The sequence below is a fragment of the Bufo gargarizans genome, chromosome 1 (genome assembly GCF_014858855.1).
Source record: "Bufo gargarizans isolate SCDJY-AF-19 chromosome 1, ASM1485885v1, whole genome shotgun sequence".
NCBI lineage: Eukaryota > Metazoa > Chordata > Amphibia > Anura > Bufonidae > Bufo > Bufo gargarizans.
In genome coordinates, this window is record NC_058080.1 from 129,074,646 (window position 1) to 129,098,743 (window position 24,098).

Consider the following 24,098-nt stretch of genomic DNA (forward strand, 5'->3'; position numbering starts at 1 on the left):
CCTTTAGCAAAAGCGATCTTCACACTTTTCACAGTAGGAATAACTGCATGTAGGGACATACCTGCAGTATCGTGAACAATAGATTATAATGCCTGGTATGAATATGGTGGCTTATACTGCAAACTGCTGAATTTGCGTTCAGACTGGATGCACAGAAAGCACCATTGTCATTTACAGGCTGATTTCATCACGTTAGGGATTCTCACACGTACAAAATCTTCAGCACTCATCCAATTCAAGCAGAAGGTGTTTTATTACCTAATAGGCAGCATACATAGGGACGTTTCGACTATATGAAGTCTCTTAAGCCAGGCTTGAAAACACTTCATATAGTGGACACGTCGCTATGTATGCTGCCTATTAGGTAATAAAACACCTTTGAGTGCGGCAGATTATCTACAAGTGATTATACTGGGATCCAGAACGCTGTGTGCACCAGAACACCTTGGATTATTACCAGGTACCTGGTTACGGAGAGTCTTTTTTACCCTATTAAGTGCCTGCAGTGCTGCTTTTCCTCAACCTTTTGAATCGGGGTAAGGATTTTGACATGACCATATATATTTTCACAGTACCTTGGGATCAAGTTTAGAAAAGGGGGTTGGTTTTCCTCCCCAGCTGCAGATCTCCATTAGGTTATCATAATCTTCCTTCATCAGGTAGTACGTGTCCATGAGATCCACCACTTCCTGCACACCGTCAGTGCCATGCGCAGTCAATGGCTGCACCAGCTTGTCCCTCAAATACGGCAAGTAATCCAAGTTCAGTGCGCACTTACTTGTCCTCGTTCTGAGAAAGCAAAATGTGAACAGTGTCGTCATCATCATCATCTTCTGCCTCACTCCTTGTGTCCCCAGATATAAACTAAGACGTAACAGCTTTTTGGGAATAGAACGGTTTGTTACGACCCTCAACGGGTTTAGCTTTAGAGAAGCTCTTACCTAAGAGACGTATGCATGGAGAGATCCTGGGTGATGCGGCCATGTTTCCCTGTAGAGGAGTATTTTCCCAGCCAACTAGGAAAGCTTGGAAACTGAGACATATACCCCCTCATCAGCTCCCCCGGAATGACGCTGGCATAAATCGCCTGAGCAGAAAATGACACAGTGAGAAGAAGATATCTGCAAAATGTCTTCTATTACCGTCAGCCTCAGAGATAGAAAAAGTAGGTACTACCCATGTACACATTGATAGTGAGCTCTGGTCCACTAAGATCCTGCTCATAATATCATGGACGATAACTCTTCTTCATACCCTGGGCAGGCCTAGATGCTGGGAGGTGTAGTACATGTCACTATTAAAACTTTTACATTGGTTTTTCAACTTCCGCTTCAGGAATAAGTGTGAAAAGAAATCTGCACTGGAGGTCTAATGGAGTTTTTCACGGTTAATTATACAGTTGGGTCCATATATATTTGGACACTGACACATGTTTTTTACCCGTTTACAAAAACATATTCAAGTTATAGTTATATAATGGACATGGACATAAAGTCCAGACTTTTAGCTTTCATTTGAAGGTATCCACATTAACATTGGATGAAGGGTTTGGGGGTTTCTTTTACATGTGGCACCCTGTTTTTAAAGGGACCAAAAGTAATTGGACAATTGACTCAATGGCAGTTTTCATGGGCAGGTGTGGTCATTTCCTTCATTATTTCATTCTCAATTAAGCACATAAAAGGCCTGGAGTTGATTTGAGATGTGGTGATTGCATTCTAAAGATTTCGCTGAGAAGTAAACATGCAGTCAAAGGAGCTCTCTATGCAGGTGAAACAAGCCATCCTTCATCTGCGAAAACAGGGAAAAAAAACATCCGGGGAATTGCTACACTATTAGGAGTGGCAAAATCTACAGTTTAGTACATCCTGAGAAAGAAAACACTGGTGACCTCAACAATGCAAAAAGACCTGGACGCCCACGGAAGACAACAGTGGTGGATGATCGCAGAATAATTACCATGGTGAAGAGAAACCCCTTCACAACAGCCAACCAAGTGATCAAAACTCTCCAGGATATAGGCGTATCAATATACAAATCTACCATAAAGAGAAGACTGCATGAAAGTAAATACAGAGTTCACCGCACGGTGCAAGCCACTCATAAAGCCTCAATGAAGGAAGGATTGGACTATGCTAAAAAATAAATAAAATAAAAAATCTTAAAAAAACCAGCACACTTCTGGAAGAACATTCTTTGGACAGATGAAACCAAGATCAACCTCTACCAGAATGATGGAAAGAAAAAAGTATGGTGAGGGCATGGTACAGCTCTTGATCCAAAGCCTACCACATCCTCTGTAAAACACGGTGGAGGCAGTGTGATGGATTGGGCATGCATGGCTGCCAGTGGCACCGGGTCCCTAGTGTATATTGATGCTGTGACACAGGACAGAAGCAGCCGGATGAATTCTGAGGTTGTCAGAGACATACTGTCTGCTCAAATCCAGCCAAACTGGTCAGCGTTTTATAATACAGAGGGACAATGACCCAAAACATAAAGCCAAAGCAACCCAGGAGTTTATTAAAGCAAAGAAGTGGGAAATTCTAGAATGGCCGAGTCACCGGATCTGAACCCTATAGAGCATTTCACTTGTTAAAGACTAAACTTCAGACAGAAAGGCCACAAATGGCAACTGAAAACCGCTGCAGTAAAGGCAGAGCATTAAACAGGAGGGAACGCAGCGTCTGGTGATGTCCATGAGTTCAAGACTTCAGGCAGTCATTGCCAAATAAGGGTTTTCAACCAAGTATTAAAAATTATCATTTTATTTACAATTATTTAATTTGTCCAATTACTTTTGAGCCCCTGAAATGAAGGGATTGAAGTTAAAAAATGCTTTAGTGCCTCACATTTTTATGCAATCATTTTGTTCAACCCACTGAATTCAAGCTGAAAGTCTGAACTTCAACTGCATCTGAAAATCCATTGTGGTAATGTACAGAACAAAGGTTAGAAAAATGTTCTCTGTCCAAATATATATGGACCTAACTGTATGCAGTATAGAGAATCTTGCAGGGTAAGGTCTTCTTCACACCGTCAATATTTATAATGTTTGGTACGTTTTTTGTTTTTTTTTAAGTTTTCCATGTCACTAAGTATATAATCCTGCAATTTTCCCAGTGACCATTAGACCTAATAAGTCATGATATCCTGTTCGGGTAACTTTTCAGTAGCTATTATCTTTATCACCAGACAGGATTACACCAAGTAACATCTCTACATAGACAACATAAGATCCTCCATTCACAATAGGTGATATTACAGCTTCGGGTGCGGATCAGTCATGGATCTGCACAGACTGATCCGTTTGTATTATTTTTAACATTGCCAAGACGGATCTGTCTTGAACACCATTGAAAGTCAATGGAGGACGGATCCGTTTTCTATTCTGTCATAGAAAACGGATCCGTCTCCATTGACTTACATTGGCTCGGTTTCGTCAGATTGATACCAAAACAATGCAAGCTGCGTTTTGGTGTTCGCCTCCAAAGCGGAATGGAGTCGGAACGGAGGCAAACTGATGCATTCTGAGCGGATCCTTTTCCATTCAGAATGCATTAGGGCAAAACTGATCAGTTTTGGACCTGAACAGATCTCACAAACGGAAACCAAAACGCCAGTGAGGAAGTAGCCTTAGGCTACTTTCACATCTGCGTTTTTGCTGGATCTGTCATGGATCAGCAAAAACGCTTCCATCATGATAATACAACCGTCTGCATCCGTTATTAACGGATCCATTTGTATCATCTCTAAAATAGCCATTAAAGATCTGTCATCAACACCACTGAAAGTTAATGGGTGACAGATCTGTTTTCTATTGTGTCAGAGGAAACGGATCCGTCACCATTGACTTCAATTGTGAGTCATCATGACGGATCCATCATGATTAGTTTCCCAGGACGCACTCAGAAGCTTGCAGCGCTTTTGTGTGTGTCATGGGAACACAATAAACAGAACGGAACACATTCTGGTGCACTCCATTCCCTTCAGTTCAGTTTTGTCCTCATTGACAATGAATGGGGACAAACGGAAGCATTTTCCCCCTCTATTGAGATCCTATGACGGATCTCAATAGCGGAAAGGGAAAACGCAGATGTGAAAGTAGCCTTATCTTTCCCCTCCTGACCTCTGCACAGGTCTCAGAGCATGTCTAGAAGATAATGGGGTCCCTCCTGTCCATTGTGTCTATGGTCCATGTAGCTGCTCTCCAAAGACAGGAAGTCTCAGCATATTTTAGGCTTAGTAGCCAGTGTGGAAACTGCAGGATTATATACAAATGTTTTAATAGAGATAGTGACATACATTTTTTTTAAAAAAACACTTGCCGAAAAATTCTAAAAATAAGTTTAACATAAAAATGAGATTGAATTTATTTTCATTTTAGATGTTGAATAAATAGATAAAACGATGACAATGGATTCTGGATGAACACATTACCTGTGTAGGCAAGAGGCTCCAGACCTGCTTACTACGAATAGCCCTGTCTACAATATCGCCATCACAGATACTGTCCGCTGCCTTGCTCAAAAGCATTAAGTGTTTCTTCACGTTTCCTCTAGAATAAAACACTAAGGATTAGGGCATTTAGACAATTACATGTGTGCAGAAGTTCACTACATGATCAGGTAGGGTTCTTACCCTGCAGCGGCAGGTTTGACATGAATATAATTTTCTTGGACAAATAGAGGTCCCATCGAGTAGTCATGGAAGAAGAGGTCTGACTTGTCTATCAAAGTCATGCGAGCAGTTTCTTCTCCACTAACAAACACCTTGCGCACAACATCAAACGGACCCTGGCAACACCAAACACATATGACCGCAAGTTAAAGGAATGCCATAGATAACAGCCAGCAAATGGGGGGAGGACAACTGCTGATGAACTGATCACACCATCCTATTATCCTGAATGTGAAAACATGTATAATGGTTTGACACCCTAGGCCCAAAGCCTTATGCCCCATTCACACGACCACATCTGTAGACCACAAAACAAATATGGTCATGTGAATGCTGTACCACTGTAAGATTTTGAGGTCTGCTGATTTGTCGGGTGCAGTCATGGGAGCCATACTGGACACATGCCACCACATGCATCATTGTCCGTTTGCCTTCCTCTGGATCAGTATTGCATGAGAATAGGCTGAACAGGGTCAATTTCAGCCTCACATAATGTGTTACATATATAACAGCCAATATTCAAGGTAGGCAGGAAGCAGACACTGTCATGTAATAACAATTCTGGAGCCTCTATTCTTATGTCTCTATGTTGTACCATTCCTTTATTATTTCTACTAGAAGTTATGAATGAATCGCTAGCAGTCTGCAGTAAGGGTACAGAGGGGAGGTAACCAGTTGGGGGGGTGTACCTGCACAGTCTGATGGCAGCACGGATTGGATAGAGTGAGTCTGTGCAGGTACAACCCCCCAACTCTGTGCCCTTACTGCAGACGGCTAGTAATTCATTCATAACTTCTAGTAGAATTAATAGAGGAACGGCACAACATAGAGACGTAAGAATAGATGCTCCAAACTTCCAGACTTGTTATTAAATGGGGAATGCATGAAGCTATTAAAATAGGCATGTCAGGAGTGGTGAAAAAACCTCTTTAAAGCAAAAGCAGTGTTTTTTGTTTTTGTTTTTAAGAAGTCAACTGATTGTAGCGGGTCTGGCCTTTTTAACCCTCAGTTCTCAGTGTCATGGGGAAACCATGTCCACTCACATAGCACAATGAATAAGTGTCCACCAGGGCACATGTCCCTCTTAGAGAGTAGCTTCTGTCTATCATATTCATATACCCTCATAGGGCATATGAACAGGGATTAAGGTGGTAATAAAAGCCCTTTAACCTGTTTGGGACACAGGGCGTACAGGTACGCCCTGATGTCCTGGTACTTAAGGACACAAGGGCGTACCTGTACGTCCTGTGTAGTTCCGATCACCACCGCGTGGTGATCGGAACAAGGTGCTTGCTCAAATCATTGAGCAGGCACCTTGGGTCAATGCAGAGGGGGTCCAAAGTATTGGAATGCATTGTAAAGGGGATCAGACCCCCAAAAGTTGAAGTCCCAAAGTGGGACAAAAAATAAAGTGAAAATGTAAAGTTTCAAGAAAAAAAAATGGTAAAAAATAGGTATCGCCGCGTCCATATCGACCAGCTCTATAAAAATATCACATGACCTAACCCCTTAGATGAACACCATAAAAAAATAAAACTGTGCTAAATAAACCATTTTTTTGTCACCTTACATCACAAAAAGTACAACAGTAAGTGATCAAAAAGGCGTATGCCCACCAAAATAGTACCAATCTAATAGTCACCTCAGCCTGCAAAAAATTAGCCCCTACCTAAGACAATCACCCAAAAAATAAATAAATAAATGGCTCAGAATATGGAGACACTAAAACATAATTTTTTTTTGTTTTAAAAAAGCCGTTATTGTGTAAAACTTAAGTAAATAAAAAAAAAGTAATAACCTGCTCTATAAAAATATCACATAACCTAATCCCTCAGGTGAACACCGTAAAAATAAAAATTTTACATTTTTTTTTTTTTTTTAAGTGTTTAAAAAAAGCTATTTTTTGTCACCTTACATCACAAAAAGTGTAATAGCGAGCGATCAAAAAGTTATACGCACCCCGAAATAGTGCCAATCAAACAGTCATCTGGGCCCGCAAAAAATCATACCCTACCCAAGATAATCGCCCAAAAACTGAAAACTATGGCTCTCAGACTATGTGTATATATATATATATATATATATATATATATATATATATAAAATAGTATACATATTAGGTATCGCTACGTCCGTGACTGTCATGGAACCATGAACCAGACGTACAACAGAGATGAGTGGAAATAAGAAGGCTTTATTGGAAATCAAGCCGTAGCAAAAGTCCAAACGGATGGCTAAACCGAAGCAGGGTCTTGCGTAGACAGAGGTCAGGAACCAGGAGGGTGGTCAGACGAAGCCAGGATCAGGAACCAACGGGGTAGTCAGACGAAGCCAGGATCAGGAACCAACGGGGTAGTCAGACGAAGCCAGGATCAGGAACCAACGGGGTAGTCAGACGAAGCCAGGATCAGGAACCAACGGGGTAGTCAGACGAGGCCAGGATCAGGAACCAGAAGCAGCAGCAGTCTTAGAAGCATGTGAACACAGGAAGACCAAGCAAGGAACTGAAGCCACAGACCTTCTATATATATATGAGCTAGGCATCCAGCTCCTCCCAGTGGGAAGGAGGAGCCGCAGGGTGGGAGGCTACAAGAAACCCAGAAACCAAGATGGCCGCCAGCACATGTCAAACGAAGGAGAACAGTGAGAAGGTAAGACCATGACAGTACCTCCCCCTCAAGGGCCCCTCCTCCGCGGAGTAAGGAACGGTTTCAGAGGGAAGCGTGCGTGGAAGGCTCGGAGCAGCGCAGGAGCATGGACATCTGCGGAGGGAACCCAGGAACGCTCCTCTGGACCATAACCACGCCAATGGACCAAAAACTGCAACCGACCGCGGACCAGGCGTGAGTCCAGGATATTGCTCACCTCATATTCCTCACGATTGCCCACTTGGACCGGACGGGGCCGAGGAACCGAGGAAGTGAAACGATTACACACCAATGGCTTCAACAGGGAGACATGAAACACGTTGGAGATCCGCATGCCAGGAGGAAGCGCAAGGACATAGGCTACCGGGTTTACCCTGTGAAGCACTCGGAAGGGACCAACAAAGCGAGGCGCCAGCTTGGGAGTGGGCACTCGAAGGTTGAGGTTGCGGGTGGACAACCATACACGGTCTCCGACCTGGTAGGAAGGAGCGTCTGCGATTAGCCTGGAGTCTCTGGCGTTGCGCAGAGACCTCAAGGGACCTCTGGATCTGTACCCAAGAAGTACGTAGGACGGAAAGGTGATCCTCCACAGCCGGAGTATCCTGGGGAGAGAATACCTCCGGTAACACGGCAGGTTGGAACCCATAATTGGCCATGAAGGGAGACGTCCCAGAGGAAGAGTTCACCGCCGTGTTCCTGGCAAACTCAGCCCAAGGCAGGAGGTCAACCCAATTGTCTTGGTGATCGGAGACATAGCAACGAAGGAATTGCTCCAAGGCCTGATTGGATCGTTCTGCGGCCCCATTGGACTGAGGGTGGTAGGCCGAGGAGAAAGAGAGATGAATCCCCAACTGGGAGCAAAAGGCGCGCCAGAACCTGGACACAAACTGACTCCCCCGATCCGACACAATCTCCTTGGGCAAACCGTGCAACCGGAAGACCTCCCTGGCAAAAATCGAGGCCAACTCTTGTGCAGAGGGTAACTTCTTGAGAGGAACACAGTGGCACATTTTGGAAAACCGATCCACAATCATGAGAATGACCGTATGGCCTCGGGATGCAGGGAGGTCCACAATGAAATCCATCCCCAGGTGTGACCATGGACGCTCCCCGGTGGCTATGGGTTGCAAAAGGCCCAACGGAAGGTGCCGAGGGGACTTACTCTGGGCACAAACGGAGCATGCCGCTACATATGCGGCGATGTCGGAACGTAGAGAAGGCCACCAGAACAGACGTGAAACCGCCCAGGACAGCTGATTCTTTCCAGGGTGCCCCGCGGCCTTGGAGTTATGGTAGGTTCGCAACAACCGAGTGCGCAACTCCTCAGGCACAAAACATCTGCCGTTGGGTCTCCCAGAGGGAGCACCAGATTGAGCCGCCAAAATCTGCTCACCCAGAGGAGAGGTCAGGCTGGTGCGAATAGCGGCCAGGATCTGATTCGGGGGTATGACCGTAGTCGGAATCGACTCCTCCCCGGACAGCTCGGAGTACTGCCGTGATAAGGCATCCGCTCTGATGTTCTTGGAGCCGGGTAGGTAGGAGACCACGTAATTAAAACGTGACCAGAACAGAGCCCATCTGGCCTGACGTGGTGTCAATCTCTTGGCCTCAGAGAGGTAGGTCAGATTCTTGTGGTCCGTCAGGATGAGAACCGGAACCACCGAGCCCTCGAGCAAGTGCCTCCATTCTTTAAGGGCCTGCACGATGGCCAATAACTCCCTGTCACCAATCTGATAGTTGCACTCCGCGGAAGACAGTTTCCGGGAGTAAAACCCACAAGGAAGCAGAGGACCCTCTGGTGTTCTACGCTGAGACAGGAGGGCGCCTACTCCCGTCTCAGACGCGTCCACCTCGAGGACAAAAGGCAACCCAGGGTTGGGATGCGACAGAATCGGAGCCGACACAAAGGCGGACTTTAGAGCCTCAAAAGCTCGGATGGCCTCGAGCGGCCAGACCTGAGGATTACTGCCCTTCCTGGTCAGATCCGTGAGAGGCTTGGCTAGCATGGAAAAGTCCCTGATGAACTTCCGATAATAATTGGCGAAGCCCAAAAAGCGCTGCAGAGCACGAAGCCCACTGGGCTGGGGCCACTGTAAGACAGCCGAAACCTTCTCAGGATCCATGGAGAACCCCTCAGCGGAAATGATGTAACCTAAGAAGGTTACCTGGGATCGGTGAAATTCGCATTTCTCAAGCTTACCGAACAGCTTGTTCTCTCGTAAGCGTTGCAACACTCGTCTGACATCCAGAATGTGGGCCTCCATGGATTCAGAATATACCAAGATGTCATCCAAATAGACCACCACACACTGCTGCAACAGGTCACGGAAAACATCGTTGATGAATTCCTGGAAGACTGCGGGCGCATTGCACAACCCAAAGGGCATAACCAAGGATTCATAATGACCGGTCCTGGTGTTAAACGCGGTCTTCCACTCATCGCCCGCCTTGATCCTTACCAGGTTATATGCCGCCCTCAGGTCGAGTTTGGTAAAGACCGTGGCCCCTTTGAGGCGATCGAACAGCTCGGAAATCAAGGGTATCGGGTAAGCGTTCTTGATCGTGATGCGATTGAGACCCCTGTAATCGATGCAAGGCCTCAACTCGCCGCCCTTCTTTTTCACAAAGAAAAATCCAGCCCCTGCCGGGGACGAGGATTTGCGAATGTGTCCGCGTGAAAGCGCCTCCCTCACGTACTCCTCCATGGCCTCATTCTCCGCTACTGACAGTGGATAGACTTTGCCACGAGGAGGAACGGCACCGGATTGTAACTCTATGGCACAATCGTATGGGCGGTGCGGAGGTAGGGCAACCGCGCGCACCTTATCGAATACATCCCGGTACTCTTTGTATTCAGGAGGCAACAGAGAGTCCGAGGAAGTACACAGCAACTTGACAGGCCCATGGATGCAACTAGCCCCACACTGCGGTGACCACGAGAGGATCTCGACCGATCTCCAATCGAAAGTCGGATTATGCTTCTGGAGCCAGGGGTACCCCAAGACCACCGAGTAGTGTGGAGACTAAATAACCTGGAGACAGACCGACTCTCTGTGAACGGCACCAATGGCTATCCCCACTGGAAGGGTCTCATGAGTCACGTGTGGCGGCAGAAGGGGTCTGCCGTCTATCGCCTCAAGAGCCAGTGGGGAACCTCGAGGCTGCAGAGGAATGGAATTGGCGGCAACGAACACTATCAATGAACAAACCACCAGCACCAGAGTCCACCAACGCCTGGGTCGTCACCGAGCCCCCGACCCAGGAGAGGACAACCGTGATCAGTGGTTTGTCAACACGGGAAACCGGGGACGAGGAGACTCCACCCAAGATCTGCCCCCGACAGGACCTCAGGTGCGAGCGTTCTCCCGGACGGTTCGGACATGCCAACCGAAAATGCCCACCGAGACCACAGTACATGCATCGGCCCTCGCGTCTCCGGAGTACCCTCTCCCCCTCAGACAGGCGAGCAAACCCCCGCTGCATGGGTTCACCCCCAGACAAGTCATCCCCAGGAGGCGTGGGAGGAGAGGGAGGCACGGGTGGGACAGCAAACGTAGGCGCCAATCTGTTAGGAGACCTCCGCAGGCTCTCCTTAAAGGAAGGTCTCTCCCTGAGTCTGGTGTCAATCAAAATCAGGAAAGAAATAAGAGACTCGAGCTCCACTGGTAGGTCCTTAGCTGCAACCTCATCCTTCAAGGCATCCGAGAGACCATGAGAGAAAGCAGCGACCAGAGCCTCATTATTCCAGCCCACCTCTGCTGCCAGGGTACGAAACTCAATGGCGTATTCAGCTACGGATCGTGAACCCTGTCTGATGGACATAAGGAGCTTCGCAGCAGAGGCAGCACGAGCCGGCACATCGAATACCTTCCGAAGAGAAGCAACAAAACCGGAAAACTCGGCAACCACCGGATTGTTGTTCTCCCATAAAGGGCTGGCCCAGGCCAAGGCCTTGTCCGAGAGCAGCGAGATCAAGAAGCCCACCTTTGATCTCTCAGTAGGAAAGGCATGTGGCAGCAACTCGAAATAAATGCCCACCTGGTTAAGGAAACCTCGGCACTGAGTTGGCTCTCCCCCAAAGCGCTGTGGAAGGGGGGCAGAACCGGTCATACCCCGAGACACCGCAGGCGCAGCAACAGGTGTCAGGGTAGACTCTGGCGCAACAACCGGAGCGGCAGTAGGAGCGGGCCCAGGAGCGACAACCGACCCATCGGCAACGGAAGCGAAATGAGCCGTGCGTTCAAGCAGGGTTTGCAACGCCACAGCGAACCGACCCAACAGGTGATCCTGCTGATCAAGTCTGGCAACCAGCGTAGGTAGCGAGGATGGCCCTGTACCGTCAGAATTCATGGCTTGGTCCTAATGTCATGGAACCATGAACCAGACGTACAACAGAGATGAGTGGAAATAAGAAGGCTTTATTGGAAATCAAGCCGTAGCAAAAGTCCAAACGGATGGCTAAACCGAAGCAGGGTCTTGCGTAGACAGAGGTCAGGAACCAGGAGGGTGGTCAGACGAAGCCAGGATCAGGAACCAACGGGGTAGTCAGACGAAGCCAGGATCAGGAACTAACGGGGTAGTCAGACGAAGCCAGGATCAGGAACCAACGGGGTAGTCAGACGAAGCCAGGATCAGGAACCAACGGGGTAGTCAGACGAAGCCAGGATCAGGAACCAACGGGGTAGTCAGACGAGGCCAGGATCAGGAACCAGAAGCAGCAGCAGTCTTAGAAGCATGTGAACACAGGAGGACCAAGCAAGGAACTGAAGCCACAGACCTTCTATATATATATATGAGCTAGGCATCCAGCTCCTCCCAGTGGGAAGGAGGAGCCGCAGGGTGGGAGGCTACAAGAAACCCAGAAACCAAGATGGCCGCCAGCACATGTCAAACGAAGGAGAACAGTGAGAAGGTAAGACCATGACAGTGACAACCTGCTCTATAAAAATACCTCATGATCTAACCTGTCAGATGAACGTTGCAAATAACAAAAAAAAAAAAACTGTGCCAAAACAGCTATTTCTTGTTACCTTGCCTCACAAAAAATGTAAGATAGAGAAACCAAAAATCATATGTACCCTAAACTAGTACCAACAAAATTGCCACCATATCTCGTAGTTTCTAAAATGGGGTCACTTTTTTGGAGGTTTTTTTGAGTTTCTACTCAGGTGGGCTTCAAATGGGACATGGTGTCAAAAAACCAGTCCAGCAAAATCTGCCTTCCACAACCGTACGGCATTCCTTTCCTTCTGCGCCCTGCCGTGTGCCCGTACAGCAGTTTACGACCACATATGGGGTGTTTCTGTAAACTATGGACTCAGGGCCATAAATATTCCGTTTTGTTTGGCTGTTAACCCTTGCTTTGCAACTGGAAAAAAAAATATTAAAATGGAAAATCTGCCAAAAAAGTAAAATTTGGAAATTGTATCTCTATTTTCCATTAATTCTTGTGGAACACCTAAAAGGGTTAACGACATTTGTAAAATCAGTTTTGAATACCTTGAGGGGTGTAGTTTCTCAGAATGGCCTGGATAAGTCAAAGTGTGCTTGCAGCGTTCGGGTGTCCGCCTGGCCGTGCGGAGGCGTGCGGATCCGTCCAGACTTACAATGTAAGTCAATGGGGACGGATCCGTTTGAAGATGCCACAATATGGCTCAATCTTCAAGCGGATCCGTCCCCCATTGACTTTACATTGAAAGTCTGGACGGATCCGTCTGAGGCTATTTTCACACTTAGCTTTTATATGCCAATATAATGCAGACGGATCCGTTCTAAACGGAGCCTCCGTCTGCATTAATATGATCGGATCCGTTCAGAACGGATCCGATCGAAAGCTAGTGTGAAAGTAGCCTTAGTCGTAAAACAAACAAAAAAAAAAAAAAGTCGCAAGGGCCTTTTTAAGCATTTTTTGCACTGTGTTCCACGGTGTGACAAGGGCCGTGCCATTGGCTCCAGCAAATTTATCAACATTTTGGGCTGGAAACATGAGTAAGTGGCAAAAATCTTCTCCAGCCAGGGACTGGAAAAGTTTTTACACCTGGCACACACCACAAATGATGCGTATCCTCCTCCAGCGCAAAGGTGAAACAAAAACTGGCATAAAAAGCCAATCTTTGCAAACGCCCCCTATTGTTCTCAAACATCTACAAAGATTTAACTCAAACTTCAAGTCCACCAAGTAGGCTATGTGTGACCACTACATGACATTTATTGACCTCACAAGAAGCTGCTCACCATTTTAATGTCCTTTCTGGCATTGTTGGCACTACTCTTAGCATCGTCATAGCTCAAGGCTTTGCTGCTAGCGCACCACATACTGAGATTATGCAGTACCTAAAAGACGAAGGAAAAATACATCAAAACTAAGAAGCTTTTACGTGCAACACATCTCATCACGTGCAATGGGTCTCACCTGCCGAATATCTTGGTTTGCCCCAAGAATGACTTCGTTCATAGCCGGTGGGGGAATCTTTAAGCCTTCCTTAAATGCCACAGACATCATGGCACCCTGAGAGACAGAACACATCTGTTACTTTGAGCCCAATGACACAGATGAACGTAAAAAAAATAGAAACTACAATATTGTAAAAATAAAATAAAACACAAAGACTATGCCAATATCAATCTTACTTTAATCTGTTCCAGTCTTGGCCTCTGGAAGCGGAGGTCAAAACAGTAGTTTGACAGCGATCGGATTTTAGGATGATTGCGGTCATTGCACATGCAGATGATGGGAATCTTGGAACCTTTAATCAGAGCAATTAGCTCCTAAAACCGAACAAATCAAAACATCAATGAGCTACTCGTTACTGCAAGCAGATATAAAAAGGGAAGAGCTGCACAGACAAGGCGCCAACTGAGCAGGCAATTATCCCAAAGGCACTATTCCTTCCCAATAACTGCCTGCTCATCAGTGGAGGTGATCACCTCTATTGTATGGGGACGAGCTATGGTTTCTGCTGTTGGTCGTCCTAATACAGATTCATTGTGTCTGGGCAGCAGATCGCCATTTCCACAGCATGATCTGCTGCTCAGAAGGGATGATTTAGGCGTCCGCATTAACAATAATTTCACGTGATAAACAAGCATTTTGCTCCTTCATCAGGTTTTCTGCGGCACCTTTACACGAGACAATTATCGAGATCGAGCATTCATACTAACATTAATTCCCAAAAATTGGCCTGACAATTGTCCCGTGTGGTTTTGCTTTAAGAACTGGTGCAGGTCTGAGCTCAAGGACCCCGAGCAGCAAATTCTGCAAAGGCGACTCTGCAAGGACCTTTATGCTGGTCAAGGCCAGGTGCAAAAGGCAGGGCATAAGCAGCACCCTCCTCTGCAGACCAGTTAACAAGTGCCCTAGGCCTAAAAATGTCCCTGCTTAATAATGGATGCAACACTTGCAAAATTTAAACATTTTTACAGCAATCGCTTTAATAACTGGCTAGTGCTTGAACTGTAGTCCTTGCATCAGGGATCCCACTAGTGGCTATGGTGTTCATAAAGGACTAATACCTGTACTCCTCCTCGGTCTTCATTTCCTGCCATCCCATCCACTTCATCCATGATCAGGACATGTTTAGAATTTACAAATTTGCTGGTCCCTAGTGAAAGGTGTGAAAATGAGCAACAGACTCAGCCTCCTGCCGTAAGGTACACTGAAAGCCGATCTATAGAAAAACCTTACCCGAGTAAAACCCTTTAATGCTGGTGTTGTTCAAAGACTCCGCTACCACTTCCTTCATGCTGTTTTTGCTGCGTGTGTCACTAGCATTCAGCTCCACATAGCTGTAGTCAAGTTCCTAATGAAGCAAGATACAAGTTACACGTAGATGCACAGCTTGAAGAAAAAAAAAAGACATGCAGTGAAGGGTAAATTGGCCCACAGACTCTGCATTCTAGGCTATCACTAAGGTATTGTTAAAAACTGATAGCCTAATACAGGGATCAGCAACCTCCGGCACTTCAGCTGTTCAGAAACTACAATTCCCAGAATGCTTCATTCACCTCTATAGGAGTTAAAGAGAAAGACAAGCATGTTTGCAAGCTGGGAGTTGTAGTTTCACAGCAGCTGGAGTGCCGAAGGTTGCTGATCCCTGACCTAATACATAGACTGGACCATTAATACTAGATCACTTTGGGCACCCCTGCTGATCAGCTGAATCAAGCTCTCTTGCAAGCACTACCTCTGCTTTCTTGTTTACCAGGCACAGCTGGAAAACAATGGAAGGGGTGCAGCTCTCATGTTCCCTTCATACAGCTGATCAGCAGGGTCGTGGAGAGTGGGCCTACCTAGATGGAGTACTGGTGGCCTGTCCTAAGGATCGCCCACCAATTTTAAGGAACTGATTAACCCCTTTAACATTCGGAATTCATTGAGGCAGTTTTTCAGATCCATCCAGAAACAAAAGAAGGTCTTCCCTTATTACACAATAGGTACAGTGATAAACGTTGTCTTTTCAAACTAATGGAGTTAGAGTACATAGTTACCCCTCTTTACCAAAACATGGTTACAAATGGCAGCTTAATGGTTCTCAAATGGAAATTATTAAACCGATAGAAACAGCAAAACAGAATTAGGAGTATTCCATTCTAAGCACATCACGCTTCAGCTCCTCCAGGGACACGCTAAGAGGTATCTCCCAAGGAAGGAGACTCGTCCCGCTAGCTCCACCTTGTGGAGGAACCCTGAAGCTGCTATCTATGGAAGGATATTTAGCTTCACTATTTTCTCTGGTCATGTCCCAAGGCTTGTTAAAGAGTTGGATTTTGACTCATAGGGAGCCATTTACACAAGGTGGCACTAGTGAGATGGTTCCCTCTCTTTAGGAGAGAGCTCTGCATAGTATTTTACTATGGAGCATTGCCAATAAGTCTCCATATACAGCTAGCCACTTTAAGGAGACCTAGCAAACTGCCTAAGCTCCTCCGTGGAGGCACATTTACTTCTGGAGCGCTGCCTTTTATACCCTTTTTTTTGTTTTTATCAAATAGTTTTTTATAAATTTTTTTTAGTTATACATAACAGAAAATACAACATGTAAAAATAAAGAAAAAACTACCCAACAAAGTATATACCTCCAACGCCCCATATATATACGTTGGACATTATCAGAACGTGCAGTGGGGCATCCACCTCCTAGCCCCCTTCCCCACTCAGCATTCCATGGTATCATTTAGTCAGAAAGGGTAAATTATATTTTGCGATTCATAAATCCCAAATATCATGAAATTTCTGGCAAACAAAGCACACAAATGGCACACAAAGCATTCTAGGCGAAGTAGTCTATGAACTCGCACTTTAAATTCTCGTATGGTAGGCGTTTGAGTCAATCCAGTAGAGAGCAATACGCTTATGGGCCTGATAAAGGAGGCGGAGGATAGAAAGCTGATGCCCCGCTGTCACAGGAATTTCAACTACATACCCCAGAACACACACCGATACTGTCAAATTCAGGTTCATCTTAAAAACATCATTTATAGTTCACATCAGTTCCCCCCCAATAACGTCGGAGGCTGGGACAGTTCCACATGAGGTGCACTAACCCCGCTGGTGACATACCACATCTCGGGCAGGCCACATCTTGTCTACAGCCCATGTTAAACAGAAGTTCGGGGGTCCTATAAACCCTGCCTTTTATTCTCAATTTTCTGGATGTGTTGGAGACCTTGGAGTCAGGCTCCATGAGGCACTTTGCACCCATATAAATGTATTCTCCAAATTGCTGCTGGACTGCTCTGTTTGCCAATTACTAGATAATACCTAGGTTGTGCCATGCCTCTGTTATGTATGAATACATTTACAAATGTATACATTTAGGCGATGCTCCTTGTCAGAAAGGTGTCCCCCCAACAGTCAGCACTGACTGGATAGTATCAGACTCTGTAGGGACATGCCTCATTGACATGCCTAGACATTTCTAGGAGGAATAACAAGAATGGCAAAAGGAAAGATGCGCTGAAGTTATAATTTTATGGGAAATGCGAGTACTTACTAAAACAGACATTTCGGAAAATACAATAAAATACAAAAAAAAAACTAAACCTTTACCTCGCACACCAAAACAGCTGTAGTGGTTTTTCCAACACCAGGCGGTCCAGACAGCAGGGCTGCTTTAAAGGATGACCCATCGTCCTTGCCCCCAAATTTGCTATATTTTACTGAAATAATATAGTGACATTTAGTTGCAAAAGCAGAACTGTACTAAATACAACATGGTAAGTCCACCAAAGGCACCAACCACCAGTGAAACATGAGAGAAGAGGTCTGTCTTCCAAAGATAGAGTAAAGCAAGCGTCCAGGCAGTCGCTCCCACTCATCTGACACAGGGTGTAGAGAAGCCCAAGTGCACGCCTGCCAGTCTTGTGGCCAAAGCATGAGGACTCCCAACACGTATGGTGCACACATTCCATTATCTAGAATAGGATGTGTGCACAATACTTGATAGGTGTCTGAACAGTTGCATAGACAACCTGATTGTTCAGGGTGCACTTGTGTCTCTCCATGCCTGATGTCAGATCAGGAGGGCGAGAGACTGTCCAGGCAACCCCTGACGTTACAGAGACGCTCCTAGGGAATGGACATGAATGTGGTGCCTTGAGCTTACCAGCATCACACCAACTTCCTATCTCACAGTGACTAGAAAGTAAGGGCCTGCTGACCAGGTTTTACTGCCTGCCTCGCATATGTTCATCGGCCAGGTACTCACTCCTACCAGCATCTGTCACTCCTCAACCAGGGTATTCCGGTTACAAAACGTTATCCCCTCTCCACAGGATAGGAAATAACTATCACATCGGTGGGGGTCCTACCCCTGTAACCAATATATTCTCAGGAGACAAATATACCTACACTTACATAAAATGTGTCACGCCTTACAGCACTTGACCCAATATACAATGCCCTTTACCTGCAGGCTTCTTGTCTTCAGTGGAGTGATTCTTGTGCCAGTCCTTCAGCCACCGGATGAGTTTGTTGGCACAGCTCTGTTCTCCCTGCTGCCCGATGATTGCCTTCACAGAAGTTGGCTTGTATTTATCAACCCAGAGTAAGCTCTCTGTCTTACCACTGACTAGCGGCAAGTTCAGAGATTTAACAGAACAAGGTTTCTCCTCCTGCTTTATGCTCATCTTCCAGTCGTCATTTGTCTTCTCGACCGCTAGTTTCTTTGCTCTTGGTGACTGTCTCTTCTCAGGAGTTAATGTCCTCTTTACTGGGCTAGGCTTTTTGGTTACCTTCTTTGGGGTCTTTTCGGCTTTAACTTTGGTTTTCATCTGATTAGCAGCCAAAACAAGAGACATGTAACTAACAAAGAGCATGGTATCCTACCGATCCAAGTCACAATGAAGAACAAGAGATTAAAGATGTTACCTCATGAAGACTTCCCCTGTCCATATGCTCTATTAAGACATGTGGGCATCATAAAGACCTGCATGAGTCAGAACGGCCATAGGCTTCCACGTATCAAATGAAGGTCCATTCATCTCTGAAGATCCTCCATGTAATACCATGTTTCACCTGCAGTGGCCACTGAAAGGGGCTGTGTCTGGTCATTAATTTATTTTTGAACAGAGCCTTGCTGGATCTAAAGCAGATGCAACCAGAGGCTTAGACACCTCTGCTTTTGCACCTACATTCACTTATGACATATTTATAGGCCATGCCATAAACGTCTGATTAACGAGGGGTCAACATGTGGTACTTTTTGCTAAAATTAAGAGGCTGTGCCCCTTTGGACTTCACGAGTGAGAAACCTTCTTCAGCTATTACAATCCATAGCCAACAGTGACTTTCTGATGGGAAGTCGGCACAAATCCCATTTAAATACAAGATTGGTTATATAATTGGGCATTTCTGCTGCACTTACCTCAGCTTCTGCTGCTATAACGTACTTGGATTTCTTTCCAGGTAAAGAGTGAATTAAATCAAACAAGCCATCCTCGTCAATGATCTTTGTTCCCAAGCTTTCTGCCTGTAAAAAGACATAAAAAAAAGCTGAAAATTCATAATAATTTCTATACGTAAAATGTAAAGTGTTATTCCTATGTGCAGAATTCAATATTATGTATGACCATCCACTGATGTAGTCATCTGATATACAGTGAGGAACAGAAGTATTTGAACACCCTGCCAATGAGGATGCCGGTAATTGATTTAAATGCGCTCAGTCTCACTAAAGAGGCAGAGGGTATTCATGTTTGTGAGAGTATGGTCCTTGTCTGCCTCCTGACTCGTCTGTGCAGGGGTGGACTGGCCAACAGAAGAAATGAGCAATAGTCAGTAAAAAATGCATTTTAAAAATCCATAATTGTTAAAAATAAAAAATGCATTTTGTACGCTCATATAAGAGCTTCAAAATATTACAAAAAAAGTAAAATAAAAAAAAATAAAAAATTAAAATATAGGTTTAAATCCCCCCTTTCAGTATAAATAAAAATTGTAATACCTAAATAACAAAAATATAAACATCATGGGTATCATCGCAACCAAAAACGCCCGCACTATTAAAATGTCTGAATATTTTTCCAATATGGCGAATGGCGTAACGGAAAAAAGGGTCAAAATGGGCAATTTACTATTTTTTCATTGCTTCTTTTACCCCCCAAAAAGTAATAAAATGTGATCAAAAAGTCACACACTCTAAAATGGTATTAATAAAAACAACATATTGTCCCGCAAAAAATAAGCCCCCACCCCATATATATTTTTTTTTTCAAAGTTTACATTTATTTTTACAGTATTTAGACATACAAAACCTATACATAAGTGGTATCGCTATTAACCTACTGACCCAAAGACACTAAGCATTCTGTATTAAGAATGCTATCATTTTCCTTTATAACCATGTTATAAGGGAAAATAATAAAATGAATAGAACACCTAACCTAAACTCGAACTTCAGTGAAAAAGTCCGGGAACGACATTCCGTTTTTTCTCATGCACGTGCAAAACGCGGAACGCAATCGCAGTCAAAACTGACCGCAATTGCGTGCCTACTCGCACGGTTTTCCCGCAATGCACACGCAACGCATCCGGAGCAAATCCGGGACGCCCGTGTGAAAGAGGCCTTTTCTTCTGCATTTCAGAATAAAAATAAAAATGCAAAACCCTCTGGTATTCTAAGGGTTAAAAATGAAAATCATCAAAATTCTTTAAAATAACATAAAACATGATTTTAACAACAGGTCACTTTCTAATGAAAAAAAATTTCCTTTAACCCTTAGGAGGACCCTGCGATTTTCCATTATCACGTTTTCGTTTTTCACTCCCCGCCTTCCCATAGTCCTGACTTTTTTATTTTTCCATTCATATAGCCTTATAAAGGGCTTATTTTTTGCTGGACATGTTGTACTTTCTAATGGCACCATTTACGGTTGCATACAATGTAGTGGGAAGCAGGAAAAAAAATCCAAAAAGGAATGGAATTGAAAAAAACAAAAAAAACGCAATTCTGACAGTTTTTATTTTTTTTTGGGGGGGGGGGGGGGTTACACTGTTCTCTAGGTCAGTACGGTTACAACTATACCACACTTGTATACATTTTTCTTGCGTTTTAATACTGCAAAAAAAAAAAAAAAAAATAACCCTTGAGAAAATTTTTTTTTATCTCCATATTCTGACCCCTCGAAAACCTTTTTGTAGTTATATCTACGGGGCTGAGTGAGGGCTTATTTCCTGCAGGGCGATCTGTACCTTTCAGTGATACCAATTTGAAGGCTTTTTGATCACTTTTTATAAAAAAAATTCTTGGTGAGTTGAAGTGACAAAAAATGGCGAATTGGCAGTTTTTCTATTTTTTTCCCATTGCACCATTTGCTGTATGCCATTAATATTGTTGCATTTTAATTGTATGGGCATATTGGGGGACAATAACCGGCAATCATTACATTGCCTATGGTGTTCATTGATGGCTATACAGCAGAACCAAATACTACAGTGCGGCACAATATACTGCCCCAGCAGAACCCAATACCACAGTGCGGCACAATATCCTGCCCCAGCAGAACCAAATACTACAGAGCAGCACAATATACTGCCCCAGCAGAACCAAATACTACAGAGCAGCACAATATCCTACCCCAGTAGAACCAAATACTACAGAGCAGCACAATATACTGCCCAAGCAGAACCAAATACTACAGTGCGGCACAATATCCTACCCCAGCAGAACCAAATACTACAGTGCGGCACAATATCCTACCCCAGCAGAACCAAATACTACAGTGCGGCACAATATCCTACCCCAACAGAACCAAATACTACAGAGCAGCACAATATACTGCCCCAGCAGAACCAAATACTACAGAGCAGCACAATACACTGCCCCAGCAGAACCAAATACTACAGAGCACAACATACTGCTGCCCTCACCACAGCATTAAACTGTCCCTTATCTCTGAGGACCGTAATACAGTTGAGCTCAGGAGGGCATCTGCGTCCGTTGGCCTGGTGGCTCCTAGCACTAATTAATGCTGAGAGCATCAGATCGTTGTGTACCCGACCAGCGGCGTTGAGGGGGGCTCTGGTGGCTCCCTGTAGGGTCTAAGGCCAGTCCACCCCTGCACAGAAGTCAGGAGGCAGACAAGGACCATACTCTCAAACATAAGTCATCATCATCATCCCTGATAATGTGCTGGCTACCTGGGGTCTTGCTACTAGTAAACCTCCGACCCTAAGAAATTAGCCGAGACTGCTGAAGAAACATACTGCAAAAAATGTATCATTACATGTGGAACTGTCACAGATTTTGCTGAAGATTTCACCGGATACATTGTAAAGGGGGAAACTGGGACTTCTGGGACTTAAATATTAAACCTGTCTGCAGGATATGTCATCAATATCAGATCTGAGGGGGTCCAACTTCAGCCCCACCACCAATGAACTTTTCAAGTACCCGCCAGAAACTATACAGCAGACGGAGCCAGAAGCACAAGGTTCTGTCCACTGCGCAGTGAATGGCGGCCAACCCGCAGTATGTCGGCCTGCACCGACAGCCCCCCCCATCTGTCTGATACTGATGGCCTCTCCTGATATAAAAGTCCCAAAACTTCCACTGTGGATATTTTCCGCAATACATGGATGAAATTTTACATGTCATCCACTTTGCTCATAATGTAACACGATCCAGCTTTACCATCCGCAGTGTATTCACCACGTGTGAACCTACACTAAAAGTAAAGCCGGCGTAACGTTACATTCCCCTACCTCCAAACTTTTGGTCGCACTGCTAATGACGTGAGGAGGCGTTCCTGAGTTTTGACGATCTGCGCATGCGCAAACGGACAGTTAATGGAACCTGGGCCTGTCACTGAAGGAGAGGGGAGGGCAGAGGAAGCCAAAAGAGCAAGGGCCCACCGAATAGCCTGGGTCCGCCCGTGGGACACTTAACTGCTCATTTGCATATAGAGTAAAAGTACTGAAATGAAAGCAACAGGTCACTAAGTGAAAAGCATCATCACATTCATTCTAGCCCTGCAAGACATAGGGGCACAAGGAATGTAGATAACAGACACGCGGCACTCACCAGGGTCCAATCTTCATTGATGCTTTTATTGCTGGTTAGCAGAGTAGCGTAAGATGCACAGGCTGGGGAGCGGAACGGCCCAGGCACCTTTATTAAGACCGGCGTTTTAGATGCCAGTCTTAATAAGCACTATACCTGGCGGTGGATCTGCCGGAGTTCTGAAGGGGCGCAGGCCTGTACATAACTGCGGCGGATGCACTGCCTCTTCTACATGTAAGACCGCTTCCTAGCGGTCTTACATTTAGACCTTTTTCTACACCTAAAACAGGCGTAAAATGAGACAGGCCTTCCGGCCCGTGCCCTTCACCACCAACTTTTTCAGACCTGGCGTCAGCGGGGAGAAGTCGCAGAACCTTTGCGCCACAAATAAATAAGCCTAATTTAGACGCATTTCTGTTTAATAAATGACCCCCAATAGTGCCTGGTTTAATAGCGCATTTCCTGTTGACAAATTCACTTTTAAGTATCTATGCGTGGCACGAAATTTATAATGAAAGATATTCAATACTCGCATAAATCTTAGTGCTTGTGAAAGTGCAGCATTTTTGCTGGGGACTGAAATCACATATTAATCTCTTGTTATATGGCCAAACCAGGGGAAAGATAAGAGGGCATGTAATAAATTGGGGGCAGAACAGAAATGATAGTTATAAAACCAGAACAGTTCCTCACAGGAACAAAGAGATCACTTCCTAGAAAACGCTGATAACGATAATATAATAGTTGCAGCTGGTGCTATGAGGAACTCTTACTGCATTCATTATAAATCTTCTCACAGAACGAATAAATCCAATAAGATAATGGGTGCATCAGAAGGGGCATAGATGCCCGTGATGAGAACATAGTCCTACCACTTTACAAATCATTAGTCAGACCACACATGGAGTACTGTGTACAGTTCTGGGCTCCTGTGAACAAGGCAGACATAGCAGAGCTGGAGAGGGTCCAGAGGAGGGCAACTAAAATAATAACTGGAATGGGAGGATTACAGTGCCCTGAAAGATTATCAACATTAGGGTTATTCACTTTAGAAAAAAGATGACTGAGGGGAGATCTAATTACTCTGTATAAATATATCAGGGGTCAGTACAGAGATCTCTCCCATCAGCTATTTATCCCCAGGACTGTGACGAGGGGACATCCTCTGCGTCTGGAGGAAAGAAGGTCTGTACACAAACATAGAAGAGGATTCTTTACGGTAAGAGCAGTGAGACTATGGAGCTCTCTGCCTGGGGAGGTGGTGATGGTG

General features: G+C 45.1%; 1 protein-coding gene across 3 annotated transcripts in view; it reads right to left on the reverse strand.

Annotated features, from left to right (window-relative positions):
• RFC1 (replication factor C subunit 1) overlaps positions 1-24,098 on the reverse strand; it is an 80,995-nt gene that overhangs the window by 4,319 nt on the left and 52,578 nt on the right. For all 3 annotated transcript variants that reach the window (XM_044298349.1, XM_044298341.1, XM_044298332.1), the window contains exons 12-23: positions 19,193-19,297; positions 18,236-18,599; positions 17,377-17,486; positions 15,013-15,127; positions 14,841-14,929; positions 13,959-14,096; positions 13,741-13,836; positions 13,563-13,661; positions 4,642-4,796; positions 4,441-4,558; positions 942-1,087; positions 576-789 (exon numbers count right to left, since the gene is read on the reverse strand). In XM_044298349.1, coding sequence (XP_044154284.1) covers positions 576-789; positions 942-1,087; positions 4,441-4,558; positions 4,642-4,796; positions 13,563-13,661; positions 13,741-13,836; positions 13,959-14,096; positions 14,841-14,929; positions 15,013-15,127; positions 17,377-17,486; positions 18,236-18,599; positions 19,193-19,297 — 1,749 coding nt within the window. The remainder of the gene's footprint in view (positions 1-575; positions 790-941; positions 1,088-4,440; positions 4,559-4,641; positions 4,797-13,562; positions 13,662-13,740; positions 13,837-13,958; positions 14,097-14,840; positions 14,930-15,012; positions 15,128-17,376; positions 17,487-18,235; positions 18,600-19,192; positions 19,298-24,098) is intronic.